At 49.0% G+C, this 17,566-nt stretch overlaps 1 protein-coding gene across 4 annotated transcripts in view; it reads left to right on the forward strand.

Annotated features, from left to right (window-relative positions):
- The first annotated feature begins 555 nt into the window (after nt 1-555).
- Nucleotides 556-17,566, forward strand: part of syne3 (spectrin repeat containing, nuclear envelope family member 3) — a 147,609-nt gene continuing 130,598 nt past the window's right edge. For 2 of the 4 annotated variants that reach the window (XM_078234585.1, XM_078234588.1), the window contains exons 1-4: nt 556-625; nt 2,891-3,042; nt 15,793-15,965; nt 16,186-16,495. In XM_078234585.1, coding sequence (XP_078090711.1) covers nt 2,905-3,042; nt 15,793-15,965; nt 16,186-16,495 — 621 coding nt within the window. In that variant the 5' untranslated portion in view covers nt 556-625; nt 2,891-2,904. Of the gene's footprint in view, nt 1,041-2,890; nt 3,043-15,792; nt 15,966-16,185; nt 16,496-17,566 lie in introns of all 4 variants that reach the window. The other 2 variants (XM_078234586.1, XM_078234587.1) reach the window with 2 other exon arrangements.

Genomic DNA, 17,566 nt, shown 5'->3' on the forward strand with positions numbered 1-17,566 from the left:
TGTAGGTCAGAGGCCACAGGGATAATAAGGGAACAGAACTTGCTGCAAGTAGGGATATGGGCAGCAGAGATTTGGGTGACCTCAACTTAAAAGCCCAGTATCCCATAAAATTGTAACAATTCTAAAAGAGGCTATTTGACCCATCATGTCCATGCTGTGTTTCTGCAAGAGCTACTCACCTAGTTCTGTTCCTCCACGTTACCTCCATTGCTCTGCAAATTTGTTCTTAAGATAATCATCTAATTCTCCTTTGAAAACCCCATTGATTTTCCTACAACGCTCGGGTTGTGCTCTCCCCATCCCGAGGCGCCTTCTTTCCCCTCCCATCCATTTGCCCATTCTCGCTTTCAGAATGCTCAAGGCCCAAACCAGACCCCGGCCCCGCCCCCTGAGGGCCCCGCCCACTCCCAGCCCAGTGGACCTGCCCTGACGTGCCCCGCCTCCTCACTGACCACGTCCCTATCTACCCCTGCCCCTTCTCCGTGCCCCGCCTCCTGACGGACCACGCCCCTATCTACCCCCGCCCCTCCTGCTGACTGGCCACGCCCCTATCTGGCCCCGCCCCTTCCTGCACAGTGTGATTGACAGGTGGCAGCGGAGCGGCGCATCTGTGGGAGTGGGACTGGTGAGGTTGCGGTTTCGATCTGGGAGAGACCGAGGCTTTGGCCTAATTGTGTTTGGAGCGCTCGGAGGCCAGTTAAAAACCTCGCTTCACAACTCCTGAGGCCGCCCGGCAATCTGGGCCCGTTCCTGCCCTGACAACCCTGTCCGTCCCCGGTCACCGTCTGCCGCCTGTTCCAGCCGCGAGGGCAAGGTCTGGGTCGCGGCTGAGGATCGGCGGCCGGGGCCCGGGCCTCGGAGCGGGCGCTCTCCGGGGTTTGAGCGTTGCTGGCGGGGCTGGTACCTTCCCCATCCCGGACTGCCCCCAGACAGGTGGCGGTGAAGCTGCTTCTGGTGCCGCCGCGGCCCCGAGGTGTAGGTACACCCACTGTGCTGTTAGAAAGGGAGCTCCAGCCACAGTGAGGGAAGGAGCAGGTCAGGTTAGTGAGTGACTGAGGGGAGCCTCCCGGTGGCCGTGTCCCGGGTACCTGCTTCTCTGCTCCTATGAGTTTGGCAGCTACTGTATCTGGAGTCTGTAAGAGTTCCTGTACAATAAGGGCTGGGGTTGGGCCAGGGGTGGGGTGGGGTTGGGCCAGGGGTGGGGTGGGGTTGGGCCAGGGGTGGGGTGGGGCCTGGGTTGGGGGGGGGGTGGCCTGGGTTGGTGGGGTGGGGTCTGGGTTGGGGGTTGGGGTGGGGCCTACGTTGGGGCAGGGCCTACGTTGGGGCGGGGCCTGGGTGTTGGGGGGTGGGGCGGGGCCTGGGTGTTGGGGGGTGGGGCGGGGGGTGGGGCGGGGCCTGGGTGTTGGGGGGGTGGGGCGGGGCCTGGGTGTTGGGGGGTGGGGCGGGGCCTGGGTGTTGGGGGGGCGGGGCGGGGCCTGGGTGTTGGGGGGGCGGGGCGGGGCCTGGGTGTTGGGGGGGTGGGGCGGGGCCTGGGTGTTGGGGGGGTGGGGCCAGGCCTGGGTGTTGGGGGGGGTGGGGCGGGGCCTGGGTGTTGGGGGGGTGGGGCGGGGCCAGGGTGTTGGGGGGGTGGGGCGGGGCCTGGGTGTTGGGGGGTGGGGCGGGGCCTGGGTGTTGGGGGGGTGGGGCGGGGCCTGGGTGTTGGGGGGGTGGGGCGGGGCCTGGGTGTTGGGGGGGTGGGGCGGGGCCTGGGTGTTGGGGGGGTGGGGCGGGGCCTGGGTGTTGGGGGGGTGGGGCGGGGCCTGGGTGTTGGGGGGGTGGTGCGGGGCCTGGGTGTTGGGGGGTGGGGCGGGGCCTGTGGGGTGGGGCGGGGCCTGCGGGTTGGGGGTTGGGGCCTTGGTGTTGGGGGGGTGGGGCGGGGTCTGGGTTGGGGCGGGGGTGGTGGGGCTCATGAGCGGGGCCCAGGGGCGGGGTTGGTGGGGCTCGGGGGTGGGGCGGGGAGTGGTGGGGCTCACGGGTGGGGCCTGGGGCGGGGGTGGTGGGGACCAGGGGCAGGGCCCGGGATGGAGGTTGCGGGGCCTGGGGTGCGGGTGAGGCGGGGCCCGGGCCGGGGATGGTGGGCCTGGGGCGGGGCCCGGGCGTCCTGGGGTGGGGCGTGGGGGTGGTGGGGCCTGCGTGGTGGGGCTGGCGGGGAGCCCGTGATAGTGGTGGTGGTGGTGGTGGGGCCTGCATGGTGGGGCCTGCATGGTGGGGCTGGCGGGGAGTCCGTGATAGTGGTGGTGGGGCTGTGGAGCCTGGGCCTGGGGTTGGAGGTGGGACCTGGGGCGGAGCGCTCTTTCAGAGAATTGGTGCAGGCACAATGAGCCGAATAGCCTTTTTCTGCATTGTTGGGCTTGTGTGGTTCTATGGCGGAGGGGTGGATATTAAAGATGGATTGGTGTGTAACCCAGCAAGCTGCTTTGTCAAGTATTAATGTTTATAATTATAAAAGCTATAAACTTTCTAACACAGTGGCACAGTGTTTAGCACTGCTGCCTCACAACGCCAGAGACCCTGGTTTGATTCCAGCCTCGGGTCATTGTGTGGAGTTTGCACATTCTCCCCATGTCTGCATGGGTTTCCTCCAGGTTCCCCGGTTTTCTCCCACATTGTTAAAGACATGCTGGTTAGATGCATTGACCCAAACGGGTGCCGGAGTGTGGCGACTAGGGGATTTTCACAGTAACTTCATTGCAGTGTTAATGTAAGCCTTACTTATGACTAATAAATATACTTTAATGAATTACTTTTAAATAAGGCTCACAATTCAGGCTGTTAATAGTCACACTAAAACTAGTGACCTTGAAACTACCAACTACCTGTGTCTCAGGCCTGGATTGTTCTATCTCTGCAGCTCCAGTTGCTGAGATGAGCCCAGAGGAAGATTTTGGAAGGTGTTTAGCAAATGCTGAGGGCTGGATGCAAATGATCCAGGACCGCTTGCAAGCGAGTGACAATGTACAAGGACCAAAGATCGCCTTAGAAGACAGGCTGAAGGAGACAGAGGTGAGGAGAGCACTGGAGGAAGAAACATCCACCCTTCTCAAATCATTGGCTTGATGTACCAGGCTAGCATCAGTGTTGATGTGTAGTATGTGCACATGAGATTGGGGTGGGGAGGGTGGGTGTTGCTGTGCAGTGTGTACTAGACTGGGATCAATGTTACTGTGTGTACTGGACTGGGATCAATTTTTTATTCATGGGTCAGCATTTATTGCCCAACCCTAAGTTATCTTCAACAGAGTGGCTTGCTAGACTATTTCGGAAGGCTTTTAAAAGTCAACAGCATAACTGTGGATGTGGAGTCGTATGTAGACCAGGTAAGGATGGCAGGTTTTTTAATATGACAATCAATGATTGTTTGATGGTCACAATCCAGATTTTTATTGAATTGTAATTTCACCATCTTCTGTGGTGAGATTCGAATCTGGGTCCCCAAAGCATCTTTTGGTGTCTGGATTACTAGGCCAGTGATAGTACCACAGTGTTACCACCTCCCTTGTTAAGAACATACAAACAAGGAGCAGAATTAGGTCATTTGTTTAGTCAAGCCTACACTGCCCTATAATAAGATAATCGCTGATCTGATGGTAACCTCATATCTGCATCTCACATACCCTTGATAGTCTATAAACCCCTTGCCTACCTGGAATGTATCTACCTCTGCCTTGAAACTGTTCAAAGACTTTGCATCAACTGTCCTTTCTGGAAGAGAGTTCTAAAGACTCATGCCCTCAGAGACCAAGAATGGCCTCATTTCTGTTTTAAATGGGCTACTGCTTGATTTTTAAACAGTGATCCCTAGTCCTGATTCTCCCAGAAGGGGGAATATCTTTTCCACATTCGCCCCATCAAGACTCCTCAGGGTCTTGTATGTTTCAGCCAAGTTACCTCTTAATGTTCTAATCTCCAGTGGTGCCTTTGATGTGACACTTTCTCAAATGCCTTTTGGCAATCTATACAAGTACATCCACTGGTTCCCCATTATGAACAGTGCATGTTACTTTCTCAAAGAGCTACAAGAGCTTGGTTAAACATGATTTCCCTTGCACAGAGTCATGTCAACTTTGCCTCATTACCTTGAACTTATCCAAGTGCCTTGCTATAACTTTTAATAATAGCTTCTAACATTTTCTGTACGACAGATGTTAAACTAACTGGCCTGTAGTTTTCCACTTTCTGTTCCTCTCCCTTTTTGAATAATGGAGTTACATTGTCTATCTTCTAATCTAATGGACCTTCCCTGAATTAAGGGAGTTTTGGAAAATTAAAGCCAATGCATCAACAGACTCACTAGCCACTTATTTTAAGACCCTTGGATAAGGTACACCGGGACCCAGCACTTTATCCACAGTTCCAACCATTTACTGTGTCACTTTACTGGTGATTGTAATTTTCCTGAGTCCCTTCATCCTTCCATTCCCTGATGTAAAGCTGCTTCTGGGATGTTACTTGTATCCCTTATATTGAAAACTCAATTCATCTGCCTTCTCCTTGTTTTCCATTATTCATTTTCCAAACTCACCTTTCTAGTTAACATGACAGATGTGTCCGTCCCTTGGAAGTTTTCTTGTTGGAATATATCTGTACTGTGAAGTATCGGCACAGTGGTTAGCACTGCTACCTCACAGTGCCAGGGACTCCAGTTCGATTCTGGCCTTGGTATATCTGTGTGGAGTTTGCACATTCTCCCTGTGTCTGCATGGGTTTCCTTTGGGTGCTCCAGTTTCCTCCCAAACTCCAAAGATGTATGGGTTAGGTTGATTGGGCATGCTAAATTAACCCTTAGTGTCAATGGGATCAGTAACATAAATTAATGGGGTTACGGGCATAAGGCCTGGGTGGGATTGTCAGTGCAGGCTTTCCTGAAAATACTCGATGAATTTACCAAGTCGACTTTCTAGATTTTCCAATAGATTAAAATGTCCCATGGTTATCACCTTGCCTTTCTGGCAAGCCCCTATTATTTCTACCTTTATGCTCCACCCTCCCTGTTACTATTTGGGGGCCTGCACCAGTCACCCACAAGTGAATTCTTACCTTTATAATTTCCCATCTCTACCCAAACCACGTTTACATCCTGGTTCCCTGAACTTAGATCATCCCGCTCTAATGTGCTAACACTATCAATAACTGACAGACCCATCCCAGGATCCACTGGAGCAAGCTGAGAGGGGTGATTGAAAGCAGCAGTGCTGGTGAGAGATTAATTGGATTAATTGAATTGTTTATTTATTTAATTAGTCAGCTAGTGTGTGTATTTTTTTGGCCTTTACTTTAACAGCAGTTTTTCAAGTTTAAAGTGAAAACTAGAAGTGGGCAGCAAAGGAGTCTGGGAAGGGTTTTTATTTTAACTTTAAAAGTCAGTTACCTGGGAGGTTCCCCCTCATTGATCCACTGGAGCAAGCTGAGAGGGGTGATTGAAAGCAGCAGTGCTGGTGAGAGATTAATTGGATTAATTGAATTGTTTATTTATTTAATTAGTCAGCTAGTGTGTGTATTTTTTTGGCCTTTACTTTAACAGCAGTTTTTCAAGTTTAAAGTGAAAACTAGAAGTGGGCAGCAAAGGAGTCTGGGAAGGGTTTTTTAAGCGCGTGAAGTATAAAAGGTAGGCTGCAGTATACAGCGGGCAGCGTCGGGAGCGGGCTGTGGAGTGTGTGGAAAGCAGAGTGTGAGCTATAAGACTTTGGCTCACAGGGCTTAGGCAGTAAGGGCGAGTAGGGGTGAGTTGAATTCATTTTTGCACTTTCTACCTGGTACTGGCAAGGTATCTAGAGGGGATGGGTGTGCAGGCAGTGCAATGTTCCTCTTGCACTATGTTTGAGGTGAGGGACGATGACAGTGTCCCTACTGATTACACCTGTGGGAAGTGCACCCATCTGCAGCTCCTCCAAAACCGTGTTAGGGAACTGGAGCTGGAGTTGGATGAACTGAGGATCATCAGGGACGCAGAGATGGCCATAGACACAAGCTTTAGGAATACAGTTACTCCGAGGATTGAAAACAGATGGGTGACGGTGAGAGGGGCTGGGAGGAAGCAGTCCGTGCAGGGATCCCCGGTGGTCGTTCCCCTTAGCAACAAGTATTCCGCTTTGGATACGGTTGAGGGGGACGACATACCAGTGGGGAGCCGCAGTGAGAGGATCTCCAGCACTGTGTCCGTCTCTGTGGCTCGGGAGGGAAAGGGGGAGAGCGGGAGGGCGATAGTTATTGGGGACTCGTTAGTTAGAGGGATAGATAGGAGGTTCTGTGGCAGCAAAAGAGACTCATGGATGGTATGTTGTCTACCGGATGCCAAGGTCCGTGATGTCTCAGACCGTGTTTTCCAGATTCTGAAGGGGGAGGGGAAACAGTCACAAGTCGTGGTGCACATTGGTACCAATGACATAGGTAAGAGAAGGGACGGGGATTTAAAGCAGGAATTTCTGGAGCTGGGCTGGAAGCTGAGAGTCAAGACAAAACATGTGGTCATCTCTGGTACGTTGCCGGTACCACGTGATAGCGAGTTGAGGAACAGGGAGAGAGTGCAGTTAAATATGTGGTTGCAGGGATGGTGTAGGAGGGAGGGTTTCAGATACGTGGATAATTGGAACACGTTCTGGGGAAGGTGGGACCTGTACAAACAGGACGGGGTGCACCTGAACCAGAGGGGCACCAATATCCTCGGAGGGAAATTTGTTACGGCTCTTCAGGGGGGTTTAAACTAATTTGTCAGGGGAGTGGGAAAGGGAGTTGTAGTCCAGAAGTCAGTGAGGGTGGTGAGGTATTGGGGAAGGTATCAGGGTCAAGGGTGGGTACTGGTAGACAGGAAGGTGGGTTGAAGTGTGTCTACTTCAATGCAAGGAGCATCCGGAACAAGGTAGATGAACTTGGGGCGTGGATTGGTACTTGGGACTACGATGTTGTGGCCATTACGGAGACGTGGGTAGAACAAGGACAGGAATGGTTGTTGGACGTTCCGGGGTATAGATGTTTCACTAAGTGTAGGGAAGCTGGTAAAAGAGGTGGAGGAGTGGCATTGTTAATCAAGGATAGTTTAACGGCTGCGGAAAGGCACTTCGTGGGGGATCTGCACACTGAGGTAATATGGGCTGAAGTTAGAAATAGGAAAGGAGCGGTCACGTTGCTAGGAGTTTACTATAGGCCCCCAAATAGTAATAGAGATGTGGAGGAAGAAATTTCTAAGCAGATTATGGATATGTGTGGGGGTCACAGGGTAGTTGTCATGGGGGACTTTAACTTTCCAAATATTGATTGGAACCTTTGTAGGTCAAATAGTTTGGATGGGGCAGTTTTTGTGCAGTGTGTGCGGGAGGGTTTCCTGACACAATATGTGGATGGGCCGACTAGAGGTGAGGCCACATTGGATTTGGTACTGGGAAATGAACCGGGCCAAGTGTTAAAAGATTTGGTTGTGGGAGAGCAATTTGGAGATAGTGACCACAATTCGGTGTTTTTTGTTATTGCAATGGAGAGGGATAGGGCCGTATGGCAGGGCAAGGTTTACAATTGGGGGAGGGGTAATTATGATGCGATTAGGCAAGAATTAGGGGGCATAAGTTGGGAACAGAAACTGTCAGGGAAAGGAACGAATGAAAAGTGGAACTTTTTCAAGGAACAAATACTGGATGTCCTTGATAGGTATGTTCCTGTCAGGCAGGGAGGAAATGGCCGAGTGAGGGAACCATGGTTCACAAAAGAGGTGGAATGTCTTGTGAAAAGGAAGAGGGAAGCTTATGTAGGGATGAGGAAACAAGGTTCAGATGGCTCGATTGAGGGTTACAAGTTAGCAAGGAATGAGCTGAAAAAGGGGCTGAGGAGAGCTAGGAGGGGACATGAGAAGTCCTTGGCGGGTCGGATCAAGGAAAACCCCAAGGCTTTTTACTCTTATGTGAGGAATAAAAGAATGACCAGGGTGAGGTTAGGGCCGGTCAAGGACAGTAGTGGGAACTTGTGTATCGAGTCAGTAGAGATAGGCGAGGTGATGAATGAATACTTTTCTTCAGTGTTCACCAAGGAGAGGGGCCATGTTTTTGAGGAAGAGAAGGTGTTACAGGCTAATAGGCTGGAGGAAATAGATGTTCGGAGGGAGGATTTGGTTTGTGGTTTGGGGTGGGGGTTTTTGTGTGGGGGTTTGGGTTTGGTTGGTTTTGGTTGTTTTGGTTTTTGTTTTTGGTTGTTGTTGTGATGTGTGGATTTTGCGTTGATCTTTGGGTCCTCGCTGTCCACGGGGATGGTGCCAGAGGACTGGAGAATGGCGAATGTTGTTCCTCTGTTTAAGAAAGGGAATAGAAATGACCCTGGTAATTATAGACCGGTTAGTCTTACTTCGGTGGTTGGTAAATTGATGGAAAGGGTCCTTAGGGATGGGATTTACGACCATTTAGAAAGATGCGGATTAATCCGAGATAGTCAGCACGGATTCGTGAAGGGCAAGTCGTGCCTCACAAATTTGATAGAATTTTTTGAGGAGGTAACTAAGTGTGTTGATGAAGGTAGGGCAGTTGATGTCATATACATGGATTTTAGTAAGGCGTTTGATAAGGTCCCCCATGGTCGGCTTATGATGAAAGTGAGGAGGTGTGGGATAGAGGGAAAGTTGGCCGATTGGATAGGTAACTGGCTGTCTGACCGAAGACAGAGGGTGGTGGTCGATGGAAAATTTTCAGATTGGAGGCAGGTTGCTAGCGGTGTGCCGCAGGGATCAGTGCTTGGTCCTCTGCTCTTTGTGATTTTTATTAATGACTTAGAGGAGGGGGCTGAAGGGTGGATCAGTAAATTTGCTGATGACACCAAGATTGGTGGAGTAGTGGATGAGGTGGAGGGCTGTTGTAGGCTGCAAAGAGACATAGATAGGATGCAAAGCTGGGCTGAAAAATGGCAAATGGAGTTTAACCCTGATAAATGTGAGGTGATTCATTTTGGTAGGACTAATTTAAATGTGGATTACAGGGTCAAAGGTAGGGTTCTGAAGACTGTGGAGGAACAGAGAGATCTTGGGGTCCATATCCACAGATCTCTAAAGGTTGCCACTCAAGTGGATAGAGCTGTGAAGAAGGCCTATAGTGTGTTAGCTTTTATTAACAGGGGGTTGGAGTTTAAGAGCCGTGGGGTTATGCTGCAACTGTACAGGACCTTGGTGAGACCACATTTGGAATATTGTGTGCAGTTCTGGCCACCTCACTATAAGAAGGATGTGGAAGCGCTGGAAAGAGTGCAGAGGAGATTTACCAGGATGCTGCCTGGTTTGGAGGGTAGGTCCTATGAGGAAAGGTTGAGGGAGCTAGGGCTGTTCTCTCTGGAGCGGAGGAGGCTGAGGGGAGACTTAATAGAGGTGTATAAAATGATGAAGGGGATAGATAGAGTGAACGTTCAAAGACTATTTCCTCGGGTGGATGGAGCTATTACAAGGGGGCATAACTATAGGGTTCGTGGTGGGAGATACAGGACGGATATCAGAGGTAGGTTCTTTACGCAGAGAGTGGTTGGGGTGTGGAATGGACTGCCTGCAGTGATAGTGGAGTCAGACATTTTAGAAACATTTAAGCGGTTATTGGATAGGCACATGGAGCACACCAGGATGATAGGGAGTGGGATAGCTTGATCTTGGTTTCAGATAAAGCTCAGCACAACATCGTGGGCCGAAGGACCTGTTCTGTGCTGTACTGTTCTATGTTCCACCTTTTCCTCACTTCCTGTCCTTCCTAAATGTCCTGCATCCTTCAATATTCAGGCTCCAATACCTGTCATCCCGCATCCATGCCTCTGTAATGACTATCAAATCATTCTTTATTTCTGTCTGCTTCTGTTCATCTGTTTTGTTTCGAGTGCTTTATCTGAATCACAAAGAGATTTTACTTTTCTTCTTACAACCTCATCTGTTGATTTACTGTTAATTTGCTCTCTATCCCGTCTTGTCATTGTATGTTTTTCATTTCCCATAATAATATCTTTCACTTTTGTCACGTTTCTACTCTTTGGTTTACTACATCATCCCAAGTTTGATCTCTTGCCCCCATTAATTAATTTAAAATACTGGTCACAGCATGGTTCAGGTGTTTACTGCCCCAATAGTACAGTGACCACTTGTCCCAGTACTGGTGCCAGTGCCCTATGAACAAGACCCACTCCCACAACAGTCTTTGAGCCACATATTCATCTCCCTTGCGTGATTTGTCCTCTGCCAATTTGCACATGGCTCAGGTAGCAATTGAGAGATTATAACCTTTTGAGGTACTAAATTTGGTGCCAAGCTCCTCATATTGACTATGCAGAACTCCCTGCGTTGTCCTGCCTGTGTCGTTGGTATCTACAGGGACCACAATGATTGGGTCCTCCCCTCCCACTGCAAGTTCCTCTCTAGATTTGAGTAGTTGTCTGGATTTGAAATCTTTGCTGCAGAGAACAGTTTCAATCTCTGTGACTATACTGTTCCATACTACCCCTACATTTTGCTTGTTACTCCCCCTGCTTATATGGCTTCATATACCATGGTGCCATCTTCAGTTAGCTCATCCACCCAGCAGCACCCCCTTTTTATCCAAACTAGCAGGAAACAAACCTCAAACATAGAAATATAGAAAAACTACAGCACAAAACAGGCCCTTTGGCCCCACAGTTTGTGTCGAACATATCCCTACCTTTTAGGCCTACCTATAACCCTCCATCCTATTAAGTCCCATGTACTCATCCAGGAATCTCTTAAAAGACCCTATTGCGTTTGCCTCCACCACCACTGACGGCAGCCGATTCCACTCGCCCACCACCCTCTGTGTGAAAAACTTCCCCCTAACATTTCCCCTGTACCTACTCCCCAGCACCTTAAACCTATGTCCTCTCGTAGCAGCCATTTCCACCCTGGGAAAAAGCCTCTGATCTATGCGTCTCAACATCTTATATACCTCTATTAGGCCTCCTCTCATCCTACGTCTCTCCAAGGAGAAAAGACCGAGCTCCCTCAGCCTATCCTCAAAAGGCATGCCACTCAATCCAGGCAACATCCTTGTAAATCTCCTCTGCACCCTTTCAATCTTTTCCACATCCTTCCTGTAATGAGGCGACCAGAACTGATCTGTTAGAGAAAATCTCCATTACAAGAGAGGAAGTGTTAGGTTTTTTAGGGAACATTAAAACTGACAAAGCCCCAGGGCCTGATGGCATCTATCCTCGACTGCTCAGGGAGACGAGAGGTGAAATTGCTGGGCCTCTGACGGAAATCTTTGTCGCTTCTTTGGACACAGGTGAGGTCCCTGAGGATTGGAGGATAGCGAATGTGGTCTCGTTGTTTAAGAAGGGTAGCAGGGATAACCCAGGAAATTATAGGCCGGTGAGCTTGACGTCCGTGGTAGGGAAGTTGTTGGAGAGGATTCTTAGAGACAGGATGTATGTGCATTTAGAACGGAACAATCTCATTAGTGACAGACAGCATGGTTTTGTAAGAGGGAGGTCGTGCCTTACTAATTTGGTGGAGTTTTTTGAGGAAGTGACAAAAACGGTTGATGAAGGAAGGGCCGTGGATGTCGTCTATATGGATTTCAGTAAGGCATTTGACAAAGTCCCACATGGCAGGTTGGTTAAGAAGGTTAAGGCTCATGGGATACAAGGAGAAGTGGCTCGATGGGTGGAGAACTGGCTTGGCCATAGGAGACAGAGGGTAGTGGTTGAAGGGTCTTTTTCCGGCTGGAGGTCTGTGACCAGTGGTGTTCCGCAGGGCTCTGTACTGGGACCTCTGCTATTTGTGATATATACATAAATGATTTGGAAGAAGGTGTAACTGGTGTAATCAGCAAGTTTGCGGATGACACGAAGATGGCTGGAATTGCGGATAGCGAAGAGCATTGTCGGGCAATACAGCAGGATATAGATAGGCTGGAAAATTGGGCGGAGACGTGGCAGATGGAATTTAATCCGGATAAATGCGAAGTGATGCATTTTGGAAGAAATAATGTAGGGAGGAGTTATACAATAAATGGCAGAGTCATCAGGAGTATAGAAACACAGAGGGACCTAGGTGTGCAAGTCCACAAATCCTTGAAGGTGGCAACACAGGTGGAGAAGGTGGTGAAGAAGGCATATGGTATGCTTGCCTTTATAGGACAGGGTATAGAGTATAAAAGCTGGAGTCTGATGATGCAGCTGTATAGAACGCTGGTTAGGCCACATTTGGAGTACTGCGTCCAGTTCTGGTCGCCGCACTACCAGAAGGACGCGGAGGCATTGGAGAGAGTGCAGAGAAGGTTTACCAGGATGTTGCCTGGTATGGAGGGTCTTAGCTATGAGGAGAGATTGTGTAGACTGGGGTTGTTCTCCTTGGAAAGGCGGAGAATGAGGGGAGATCTAATAGAGGTGTACAAGATTATGAAGGGTATAGATAGGGTGAACAGTGGGAAGCTTTTTCCCAGGTCGGAGGTGACGATCACGAGGGGTCACGGGCTCAAGCTGAGAGGGGTGAAGTATAACTCAGACATCAGAGGGACGTTTTTTACACAGAGGGTGGTCGGGGCCTGGAATGCGCTGCCAAGTAGGGTGGTGGAGGCAGGCACACTGACATCGTTTAAGACTTACCTGGATAGTCACATGAGCAGCCTGGGAATGGAGGGATACAAACGATTGGTCTAGTTGGACCAAGGAGCGGCACAGGCTTGGAGGGCCGAAGGGCCTGTTTCCTGTGCTGTACTGTTCTTTGTTCTTTGTTTGTTCTTTGAGCACAGTACTCCAAGTGGGGTCAGACGAGGGTCTTACATAGCTGCATCATTATCCCCGGACTCCTAAACTCAATCCCTCGATTGATAAAGGCCAGCACACCATATGCCTTCTTAACCACCTCCTCCACCTGCGGGGCTGATTTTAGAGTCCTATGGACCCGGACCCCAAGGTCCTTCTGATCCTCTACCATACTAAGAGTCTTTCCCTTGATATTTTACTGCTTCATCCCATTTGACCTGCCAAAATGGACCACTACGCATTTATCTGGGTTGAAGTTGAAATGTTAGGGGGAAGTTTTTCACACAGAGGGTTGTGGGCAAGTGGAATCGGCTGCCGTCAGTGGTGGTGGAGGCAAACTCAATAGGGTCTTTTAAGAGACTCCTGGATGAGTACATGGGACTTCAATAGGATGGAGGGTTATAGGTAGGCCTAAAAGGTAGGGATATGTTTGGCACAACTTGTGGGGCCGAAGGGCCTGTTTTGTGCTGTAGTTTTCTATGATTCTACCGCTTTCCTTTCGTCAATGTGTTTAGTCACATTTTCGAAGAACTCCACCAGGCTCGTAAGGCACGATCTGCCCTTGACAAAGCCATGCTGAGTATTCTTGAGCATACTAAACCTCTCTCAATGCTCATGAATCTTGTCCCTCAGGATCTTCTCCATCAGCTTACCAACCACTGAGGTTAGATTCACCGGTCGGTAATTTCCTGGGCTATCCCTTTTCCCCTTCTTGAAAATAGGAACCACATCCGCAATCCTCCGGCACCTCTCCCGTCTCCATCGATGATGCAAAGATCATCGCCAGAGGCTCTGCAATCTCTTCCCTCGCCTTCCACAGTAACCTGGGGTACATCCCTTTTGTACGCATCCCTTTTGTACGCATGTTGGGCAATTGCACAGGCAATTGGGTCCCCTTGCATGCCTCACTTGCAGTCACACACCCTCCTGCCCCTGACCACTCAGGAAATTAAACAACCCTACCCGAAGGGGTGTGCCCACCTCCTGAAAAACAATGTTCAGGTAAGCTTTCTCCTCCCTGATCTGAAGAGATCTACAGGCATTTAGAGACACGAGGACTGATTAGGGACAGTCAGCATGGCTTTGAGAGTGGAAAATCTTGTGTCTCAAATTTGATTCAACTTTTTGAAGGGGTAACCAAGAAGGTAGATGAGGGCAGTGCAGTCGATGTTGTTTACATGGACTTTAGCAAGGCCTTTGACAAGGTACCACATGGTAGGTTGTTGCATGAGGTTAAATCTCACAGGATCCAGGGCGAGGTATCTAAATGGATACAAAATTGGCTTCTTGACAGAAGCCAGAGGGTGGTTGTAGAGGGTTGTTTTTCAAACTGGAGGCCTGTAACCAACGGTGTGCATCAGGGATCGGTGTTGGGTCCACTGTTGTTTGTCATTTATATTAATGATTTGGATGAGAATTTAGGAGGCATGGTTAGTAAGTTTGCAGATGACATCAAGATTGGTGGCATGGTGGACGGACAGTGAAGAAAGTTATCTCAGATTGCATTGGGATCTTGATCAGTTGGGCCAGTGGGCTGACGAATGGCAGATGGAGTTTAATTTGGACAAATGCAAGGTAATCCATTTTGGTAGATTGAGTAAGTCCTGCCCTGGTTCAGTTAATGGTAGGGCGTTGGGGAGAGTTACAGAACAAAGAGATCTAGGGGTACAGGTTCATAGTTCCTTGAAAGTGCAGACATAGGTGGACAGAGTGGTGAAGAAGGCATTCGGCATGCTTGGTTTCATCGGTCAGAACATTGAATACAGGAATTGGGACATCTTGTTAAAGTTGTACAAGACATTGGTAAGGCCACACTTGGAATACTGTGTGCAATTCTGGTCACCCTATTATAGAAAGGATATTATTAAACTAGAAAGAGTGCAGAAAGGATTTACTAGGATGCTACCGGGACTTGATGGATTGAGTTATGAGGAGAGACTGAATAGACTGGGACTTTTTTCTCTGGACTGTAGGAGGCTGAGGGGTGATCTTATAGAGGTCTATAAAATAATGAGGGGCATAGACAAGGTAGATAGTCAATATCTTTTCCCAAAGGTAGGGGAGTCTAAAACTAGAGAGCATAGGTTTAAGGTGAGAGGGGAGAGATACAAAAGTGTCCAGAGGGGCAATTGTTTCACACACAGGGTGGTGAGCGTCTGGAACAAGCTGCCAGAGGTAGTAGTAGAGGCGGGTACAATTTTATCTTTTAAAAAACATTGAGGTAGTTACATGGGTATAGAGGGATATGGGCCAAAAGCGGCCAATTGGGACGAGCTTAGTGGTTAAAACAAAAGGCGGCATGGACAAGTTGGGCCGAAGGGCCTGTTTCCATGCTGTAAACCTCCGACTCTATGACTATAACTCTATGTGCTAAAGAGTTGGCAGTTCGGCATGCAGTTTAATAATTCTGAGCAGAAATTGGTGCGGCAACAAAAACGTTTTACGGCACGCGCCATGCGCGGGGGGCTGGCGTTGCAGTGCGCTCGCACCGCCGCCCCCCCCCCCCCCCCCCCCCCCCCCCCCCCCCCCAGTTGTGGTGCGCCCGCGCTGGGGCCCGACCGACGTCCGCGGAATCACTGTTGCCGTAATTGGCACAGTGATTAGCACTGCCTCCTCACAGTACGAGGGACCTGTGTTCGATTCCAGTCTTGGGTCACTGTCTGTGCGGAGTCTGCACGTTCTCCGCGTGTCCCCATGGATTTCCTCCGGGCGCTCCGGTTTCCTCCCGCAGTCCAAAGATGTGCAGGTTAGGTGGATTGGCAATGCTAAATTGCCCTTCGTGTCTGGAGGATTGGCAGGGTAAACGTGGAGTTACGGGGATAGGGCCTGGGTGGGATTGCTGTTCGTTGCAGGCTCGATGGGCCGAATGGCCTCCTCCTGCACTGTCTGGATTCTATAATATTCATTTTGAGCATTAGATATTGTCGGATGAAATCATATGTCAGTTGGTGCCTGTTTATCTGCCGTGACAATTTATCATTGGTAATATTACATGCATTGAGCACTATAAACATGCATTTCTTCTGTGAACAGGTTATCTTGTCAGAGGAGCCTGAAGGGAGACTCCGGCTGGACACAGCGCTGTTGAAGGCAGAAATTCTCTTGCAGGACAGCAGTGATGATGAGACGCACAAGATTCTGAGATCACTGAAACAGATCAAAACCAAGTGGGAGGATACACAGATCAACATGGTCCATTGTCACAGGTAGCAGCTCTTCCGATCTGAAAGAGATATGACTGCTTGCTGCTCAGGTTCAGAATCCTGAATTTGTTGGCAAGGTCTCTCTCCTCTTGCATCATAACTCTTCATAACATATCATTGATAAACTCAAGTTGTATATCATCAAACAATTCAGTTTCTGTTTACATGAGTGGGGAGAATGTTCCTGATTGGAATTAATCATGATTTTATTGATTTTTTACAGTCGGCTCGAGTGGGTTTTGCTGCATTGGTCTGAGTATTTGAAAGCAAGGGAAGACTATTTTATTTGGCTGATAAATATAAAGCAGAAGTTGGAGCCTGATTTTGAATCCCAGCTGGGTCTAAAGGAGAAGAAATTACAGCTAAGCCATCACACAATCCTGCTCAGTAACATCTTGAACCAGGCTACCCTGCTGGAGCGACTGATCCAGGAATCCGGCTCCTTGTTCGCAAAGACTGAAGATGAGAGCTTCAATGAGGCAGCACAGCAGAAATTAAACGCTGATCATGAAGCACTTGAAATAAAAGCAAAGGTTAAACGTCCTCCTCTCTTCTCTGTAATGTAAGGTTGTCTATGTGCCTCTCAGCTGGGTTTGGCCAAATAGCCTGTTCTGTGCTGTAAATTTCTGTTTAATTCTTTGTACATGTAAATGTGAAAAATCAGTGTAGGAAGCTATGCCAAACCTCTACTATCCCTGGTTAGGCTCCACCCAGAATATTGTGTTCAAATCTGGACCCCACACTTTCGGAAGGATGTCAAGGCCTTGGAGATAGTGCAGAGGATATTTACTAGAACGGTTACAGAAATTTTGTTACTTAGAGATTAGTTGTTCTCAGCACAGAGAAGGTAATTGTGAAGATTTTATAAGGAGTGCTCAAAATCATGAGGTTTTAATTGAATAAATAAAGCAAAACTTCACAGTGGCAGAAGGATCAGTAACCACAGGACACTGATCGAAGGAAATTGGGAAAAAGCTAGAGGCATCATGGGATGTTTTTGTCCAGTGTTGTGATAATCTGAAATGTATTGGCTCTGAACTATGCAGAATCAAATTCAACAATAACTTTCTAAAAGGAATTAGCTCAAACAAATTGTCGGCTAAGGCTCAATTGACCGAATGGCCTCCATAATTCCATAATCATAGAGTCAGAGAGGTTTACAGCATGGAAACAGGCCCTTCAGCCCAACTTGTCCATGCTGTCCTTTTTTTTAAAAAACCCCTAAGCTCATCCCAATTGTCCACATTTGGTCCATGCCCCTCTATACCCATCGTACCCATGTAACTATCTAAATGCTTTTTAAAAGATAAAATTGTACCCGCCTCTACTACTACCTCTGGCAGCTTGTTCCAGACACTCACCACCCTCTGTGGAAAAAATTGCCCCTCCGGACACTTTTGTATCTCTTCCCTCTCACCTTAAACCTATGCCCTCTAGTTTTAGACCCCCCTATCTTTGGGAAAAGATATTGACTATCTAGCTGATCTATGCCCCTCATTATTTTATAGACCTCTATAAGGTCACCCCTCAGCCTCCTATGCTCCAGAGAAAAAAGTCCCAGTCTATCCAGCCTCTCCCTAGAACTCAAACCATCAAGTCCCGGT

Source organism: Mustelus asterias, chromosome 18 (genome assembly GCF_964213995.1).
Source record: "Mustelus asterias chromosome 18, sMusAst1.hap1.1, whole genome shotgun sequence".
NCBI classification, from domain to species: Eukaryota; Metazoa; Chordata; class Chondrichthyes; order Carcharhiniformes; family Triakidae; genus Mustelus; species Mustelus asterias.